This window comes from Salmo salar, chromosome 09 (assembly GCF_965601325.2).
Source record: "Salmo salar chromosome 09, fSalSal1, whole genome shotgun sequence".
NCBI classification, from domain to species: domain Eukaryota; kingdom Metazoa; phylum Chordata; class Actinopteri; order Salmoniformes; family Salmonidae; genus Salmo; species Salmo salar.
In genome coordinates this window covers 77,870,088-77,877,500 of record NC_138299.1, presented here as the reverse complement: position 1 = coordinate 77,877,500, position 7,413 = coordinate 77,870,088, and the positions used below count along the sequence as shown (strand labels likewise).

The window sequence follows — 7,413 nt, the reverse complement described above, 5'->3', positions numbered from 1 at the left end:
TCTTCAGTAGCAGTAGTAGTAGCAGTAGTTGTAGTAGCAGCAGTAGTAGTACTAGTAGCAGCAGTAGTAGTAGTAGCAGCAGTAGCAGTAGCGGTAGCAGTAGCAGTAGTAGCCGTAGTAGTAGTAGCAGTAGTAGCAGCAGCAGCAGCAGTAGTAGCAGCAGTAGCAGTAGTATTAGTAGCAGCAGCAGTAATAGTAGTAGCAGTAGTAGTAGCAGTAGTAGCAGTAGTAGTAGCAGTAGTAGCAGCAGTAGTAGCAGTAGTAGTAGCAGTAGTAGTAGCAGTAGTAGTAGCAGCAGTAGTAGTAGCAGCAGCAGCAGTAGTAGTAGTAGCAGCAGCAGTAATAGTAGTAGCAGTAGTAGCAGCAGCAGTAATAGTAGTAGCAGTAGTAGCAGTAGTAGCAGCAGCAGTAATAGCAGCAGCAGTAGTAGCAGCAGTAGTAATAGTAGTAGCAGTAGTAGCAGCAGCAGTAATAGTAGTAGCAGCAGCAGCAGTAGTAGCAGCAGCAGTAATAGTAGTAGTAGCAGCAGCAGCAGTAGTAGCAGCAGCAGTAATAGTAGTAGCAGCAGCAGTAGTAACAGCAGCAGTAGTAGTAGCAGCAGTAGTAGTAGTAGTAGCAGCAGCCGCTGTAGTAGTAGTAGCAGTAGTAGCAGCAGTAGTAGTAGTAGCAGCAGCAGCCGCTGTAGTAGTAGTAGTAGCAGTAGTAGTAGTAGTAATAGCTGCAGTAGTTGTAGCAGTAGTAGTAGCAGGAGCAGTAGTAGTAAACTTTATTATAATCTTGGCTGTTGATTTGAGTTGGTGTTTGCTTATCAGTACCTGTGTGCCCTGTGTAGCAGGTGTTTGGCGTGGATGGGGTTAACTTCAGCGTGCACGTGGAGAACCAGACCCGGGTGAGAGACGCTATGAGCCGGCGGCACCACCGGGTCTACCAGCTCTACAGCCGCACCAGCGGCAAACACGTCCAGGTGCTGGGTAGACGCATCAGTGCCCGCGGAGAGGACGGAGACAAATATGGTAAGACACCACACACACATGGAGATAGTCACGTACACACACACACACACACACACACACACATAGAGACAAACAGACCCACACACGCACAGAGACAAACAGACCCACACACGCACAATCCTCAGGTCTTGGCAAGGTGCAGTGGGGGGTTGTCTCAGGAGCACAAAGACCTCATCGACTGACTGCTGACTCAGTAATTCACTAGAGAGATACAGAGAAAGAGAGAGAGGGTGAAAGAGAAAGAAAGAGGGAGAGAGGCTTAGCAGGTAGAGTTTTAGTCAGTGTTAAAAACTCATCTCCTCCATCAATCTATCCATCGATTCTCATCCTCCCTGTTGTCTCCTCTGGGTTTAAAACAGCAGGCTGCCTCCCCCTCCTCTCCCTCCCCCATACATCCCTTCCTCCCCCACTCCTTCCTCCCTTCCCCTTTCTCTCGCCGTTTGTAATTATGCCTAACCCATTCTTAAACCACAGAGGATCAATGCAGGGAAAAAGCATTAACGCTAGTATTCATATTCCTCTGTGTAGACGAATGGGGTTCATGTTACCAGCTCTCTCATTCACAACCATGCTTTTCACAAACACACGACTTCGAGCCAGCTGTACTACTGCTCCAGGAGCAGATCTGTTCTTGACAAATGGTTCTCAAAGAAAAGAAGACTGTGGTTAATGCCATCAGGCAATGGCAGTAAAGCATTGTGGGAGGAAAAACTGAGAAAAGAGGGGAGGGGTGAAGTTGTAAACATGTAGCGGGGGAGAGAGAGAAGGGGAGGGGTGAAGGTGTAAAGATGTAGAGGGGGAGAGAGAGGAGGGGGGGGTGAAGGTGTAAACATGTAGCGGGGGAGAGAGAGGAGGGGAGGGGTGAAGGTGTAAACATGTAGAGGGGGAGAGAGAGGAGGGGTGAAGGTGTAAACATGTAGAGGGGGAGAGAGAGAGGAGGGGTGAAGGTGTAAACATGTAGAGGGGGAGAGAGAGGAGGGGTGAAGGTGTAAACATGTAGAGGGGGAGAGAGAGGAGGGGTGAAGGTGTAAACATGTAGAGGGGGAGAGAGAGGAGGGGTGAAGGTGTAAACATGTAGAGGGGGAGAGAGAGGAGGGGTGAAGGTGTAAACATGTAGAGGGGGAGAGAGAGGAGGGGTGAAGGTGTAAACATGTAGAGGGGGAGAGAGAGGAGGGGTGAAGGTGTAAACATGTAGAGGGGGAGAGAGAGGAGGGGTGAAGGTGTAAACATGTAGAGGGGGAGAGAGAGGAGGGGTGAAGGTGTAAACATGTAGAGGGGGAGAGAGAGGAGGGGTGAAGGTGTAAACATGTAGAGGGGGAGAGAGAGGAGGGGTGAAGGTGTAAACATGTAGAGGGGGAGAGAGAGGAGGGGAGGGGTGAAGGTGTAAACATGTAGAGGGGGAGAGAGAGGAGGGGTGAAGGTGTAAACATGTAGAGGGGGAGATAGAGGAGGGGTGAAGGTGTAAACATGTAGAGGGGGAGAGAGAGGAGGGGAGGGGTGAAGGTGTAAACATGTAGAGGGGGAGAGAGAGGAGGGGTGAAGGTGTAAACATGTAGAGGGGGAGAGAGAGGAGGGGTGAAGGTGTAAACATGTAGAGGGGGAGAGAGAGGAGGGGAGGGGTGAAGGTGTAAACATGTAGAGGGGGAGAGAGAGGAGGGGAGGGGTGAAGGTGTAAACATGTAGAGGGGGAGAGAGAGGAGGGGTGAAGGTGTAAACATGTAGAGGGGGAGAGAGAGGAGGGGTGAAGGTGTAAACATGTAGAGGGGGAGAGAGAGGAGGGGTGAAGGTGTAAACATGTAGAGGGGGAGAGAGAGGAGGGGTGAAGGTGTAAACATGTAGAGGGGGAGAGAGAGGAGGGGTGAAGGTGTAAACATGTAGAGGGGGAGAGAGAGGAGGGGTGAAGGTGTAAACATGTAGAGGGGGAGAGAGAGGAGGGGTGAAGGTGTAAACATGTAGAGGGGGAGAGAGAGGAGGGGTGAAGGTGTAAACATGTAGAGGGGGAGAGAGAGGAGGGGTGAAGGTGTAAACATGTAGAGGGGGAGAGAGGAACAGGGAGAAAGAAGAGTATTGATTTCTTGTGACCCCTTTGTTGACTAAGGTCATGTAGGAACCGTTTTAGGGATTTCTTTTTTAAACAGGCACACGCACTCTCTAAAGCCATGGAGTCAGGGCAGTGTTATTACAAGAGAGAAGGACTATATTACACACTGAAACAGCTTCACAATGGAATGATGAACACACACCACACACTCACACCACACCACACCACACACTCACACCACACCACAACCTCACACCACACCACAACCTCACACCACACCACAACCTCACACCAAATACTCACACAAAACACTCTTAAAAACAAAACCATCCCTCCTGCAGTGTCTGCTAGTCGACTCTTCTTCTTCTTCTGTTAACCTTGCTCTGTGTTGGGCTGTCCTTATGTCTGCTTGGATCTTTTTTTACAAGCCCCATTTGTGGTGACCAGTCTCTTGTAAACAGGCTTATCTGACAACCAGCCATCTGCTCACCCAAATGTATGTCTGTCGCTCTTTCTGTTCTCGCTCTAACATCTGTCTGTCATTTATCTGTTAGTTTAATGTAGGCTATATCTGTTGCTCTGTCTGACTGTCTAGCTGTCTGCCTGTCAGTCAGACAGTGGCTCTAACGTCTGTCTGTCCCTCTGTCTGTCCCTTCACAAGCCCAGCTTGTAGTGGAGGCTGACACCTTTGGTAGCCAGGTGAGAATCCGCGGCAAAGAGACCAACTTCTACCTGTGCATGAACCGCCGCGGCAAGCTGGTGGGAAAGGTGAGACCTAATCTGATCTCTCATGTTCTCAAACAATTACAGCATCATAGGCTTATGGCATGAATCACAACAACATACTGAAAAAGTACTGTTTTGAAGCATTCCTGAGCATTCCTTTAAGTTTAGATTTAATAAATTCCATGGATTGCTGACCTACTTCTCTTTTCTCCTCCTGTGTGCCTGTGTGTGGTCGTTTCTCTGTTCTCTCAGAAGGCCAGTAATAAAAGTGAAGACTGCGTGTTTGTAGAAAAGGTTCTGGAGAACCACTACACCGCACTAATGTCAGCGCGATACACCGGCTGGTACGTGGGCTTCACCAAGCGGGGGCGCCCTCGCCGCGGCCCCCACACACTGCCCAACCAGCAGGACGTCCACTTTATGAAGCGCTTCCCACCCGGGGAGTACCCCGAAACCACGCCCTTCCGCTTCACAACGGTCAACAAGAGGAGTAAGAGGGTCCGTGCCCCCGGGACCCACTAGCAGCTAACACTAACGGCTACCATCCATCTACTGCCCATTGCCGCCTGTACCTGCTTATCCACTAACCGCTAATGGGATAACATTGACCCTTCCTCTGGACTTTAATACATGCTAAGGCTAATTAGCGCCATTGGACCCGGCTAACATCCACTGCACCTGTTCCTGAAGCTAATCTATAATGGACCAGTGCTACACAAACACTCCTTACCACCTGACCCCACCTACTGGGACAACATGTACTCTCCTCCAGACCCTGGCTGGTAGACCTACTAACTCGGCTAGTACCACAGTACACCCGCTAACTTGACACTTGTCACTGCCCCAGGCTTCACTATTTCTGTCCATTGACTGAAGGCCACTATTAATAACTTCATTTGTATAGCGCTTTTCAATACAAGTAAGAAAGTGCTTCACATCATAAAATAATCAAATGAAAGTACTAACAAAATAGAACAAGCCTATAGCCCTGCTACTAGCCCGTCGACCTGGCCCACTCCACTACGAGGCCCAGAAGCTATGACAAGGACCCCAGAAGGTAGCTAAACTGATGCCCAGGCTTTCCACCTTATGTAGACCTCGTTTCCCTCCAACCCCCAAGCTTGAACAGAACGGTGCTATTGCACTGTCTCTTAGCAGTGGTAGGTTAAGCTCTGCTTTAGAACAAACATACGAAAACTGGTCACTTGGCTGGTTTAGCACGCATCTCTGCGTTAAGGTAAACGTGATTGCTCTGATAAAACAAGAACGACTTCAGTGTGTTTAAACTCCTTAAACTCCTTTTGAAGGTTAAAATGTAGTTAAGCTAGCGACACTGCAATAGCCCCAACCTTTCTCACAGGCTTGGACCAGAGCAGCTATCCAAAACTGTCCAGGACTGGATGATCGCCATTGATGGACCGAAAAGCAGGGAGAGAAGAGACGGACAGACTGACAGAGAGGGGGACAGACTGGAGGTCTATGGGACAGTGACACCATGAGAGAAACGGTAGAGCAACAGGTGGACAAACAGGAAAAAGGAAGAGGAACACAGGAAGTCAGTGGAGTGGGGATCAAGCCACAGAACAGGCCAGAATGGCACCGTGGTGGAATAAATGGAATGGATGGACTGCTTTGGACGCTCTTCTCTCTGTCTCACCCCCCTGGCGAGGAGAATCTGTGTGAATGAATGTATGTACATTGTGTGAGTGTATGTGTCAGTGTAAGGGCACCAAAGACCATTTGTGAAGCTGTTTGAGGGGAATCTGCAGAGAGACTAGATTAGCCCTGTATAACCTCCTCCAACGACTCACTGAAGGGACTGAAGCTTTAAGAACCAGAATGTACAAACCAAGCTGCACCAAAAAGAAACAAACTTTAACGACCACCAAAGACAAGTGGAGATCAGCGACATATCAACTCCCCAAGTCCCACCCCCAGGACAGAATTCCCTCTTCTTATAGGACCAGAGGGTGATGACGGGTGCATGGGGGGAGGGTGCCTTCTCTTCATATTAGCGTTGCTATAGAAACGACCCAGGGGATGACGCTCCTGTGCGATACCATGGATACAGAATGCTGCTACCAGGACATTCAGTAAAGCACCAAAGTCTCATACACAAAATATTAAAGGGAACAATTTATTAAAAGTTATATATATAAAGATGAAAAAAAAAAGAAATAAGCAATCTTACTATGATTGTCACTATAATTGTTATTATAAAATTATTTCATTTATTTATTTCAGCTCTGTTTGCAGGTCTTTCTAAAGTCAGTAAACGTTACAGAAACATGTCTCCTGTGTCGTAGACCATCTATACACAGGTAAACAACCCTTCAATATCATCATCATAGAACATAAGGCATCCACGAGAGACTGCGACTGCTGCTGATCTTCTGCCATTTTGGGGAGTCTTTTCCATGACAGGTCACAGTCCTTCATCTCCTTTTCCACAGTTCTTCCCCAGGTTTCCGTTGGGCTGCTATGCTTCCTTTCTTGGAAATTGTGGGTCTTGTACTGTACTCATATCCATGACTACTGATCTTTGTGGAAAATAACTGATAGGGTAGGCTTCTGCAAAGTGGTAGTATCCTATTTGTCATTCTACCTCTCAACCCACTGACATAGGCCTATACACCTGACACCAACCATCCCTCTTAACCACCACACAACCCTCAACCACCATCCCAACACAAAATTCTACCATGGCATTTCCATATGATTGAGTCACCAGTCACAATAAATATATACTTGACTTAATCCTCTTGGCCCCATTGGGAGTGTAGGGTGCCCACAATGGCTCTCCACCTCACTCTCGTCTGTCAAGCTTTTCATTTGTATCTTGCCAAGAGATCCATGATTTACTACGTTCTTGTAGAGTGGAGTGTCTCCAGTTGTTTTTGGCCATACCTGCTTTTATAACTAGTCCTCCTTTTCCTTCATCTGCACTGATCTGTAAAAACAGGACAGGTGGAACTAAGCAATATGGTGGATGCCTACTGGCCAGCTAATTACACCTGTTCTGTTCTTTCATATCTGAGCCGATGAAGAAAAGGAATAAAGGAAAGGGAGCAATCAACTTTGGACTATTGAGATGCAGCCCTTCTCTTACACACTCCCCCATCCCGCACCCCTCTCTGTCGGGAGGTCATTGAAGAAACATCCCTGCCAAGTGACCAAATCACGTCGGCAGATACAAACAGCTGACTCAGGGGGGAAAGGGCTGTACCCGAGGATTCCGAGGAAGGAGCAGCAGAGGAAGGAATCTGAATAGTGGGGGGGTTCTGGAAAGTCACTGCAGTTCCACTTGGAATTATGGAAATATTCCACAGAGCCATTCCAGACTGGAAGGTGTATGGTAATCATGTTGGGGAAAGAATGCCAAATATGTGCGTGAGAACAGAGCAGTGACCTGAGAGCTGCAGAAATGGCCACAATCCCACAGACCCAGAGGAAGCACACACACCCATACTCTTAACAGTCTCACCCACGTCCACACCACCCCACACACATCCAGACGACAGCAGTAATTCTACCTCAGTGCTATACTAAACACAGTATCATATCCCACAACAGGAACCCTCTGCTTTTCACACACACTCTCCACAAGACTTCCAATAACAAGTTGAATCCACC

General features: G+C 48.3%; 1 protein-coding gene across 1 annotated transcript in view; it reads left to right on the top strand.

Annotated features, from left to right (window-relative positions):
* LOC106611819 (fibroblast growth factor 18) overlaps positions 1 to 6,473 on the top strand; it is a 10,366-nt gene extending 3,893 nt beyond the window's left edge. Inside the window, exons 2-4 of the mRNA XM_014212414.3 lie at positions 833 to 1,013; positions 3,716 to 3,822; positions 4,033 to 6,473. Coding sequence (XP_014067889.2) covers positions 833 to 1,013; positions 3,716 to 3,822; positions 4,033 to 4,302 — 558 coding nt within the window. The 3' untranslated portion in view covers positions 4,303 to 6,473. The remainder of the gene's footprint in view (positions 1 to 832; positions 1,014 to 3,715; positions 3,823 to 4,032) is intronic.
* The last annotated feature ends 940 nt before the right edge of the window (positions 6,474 to 7,413 follow it).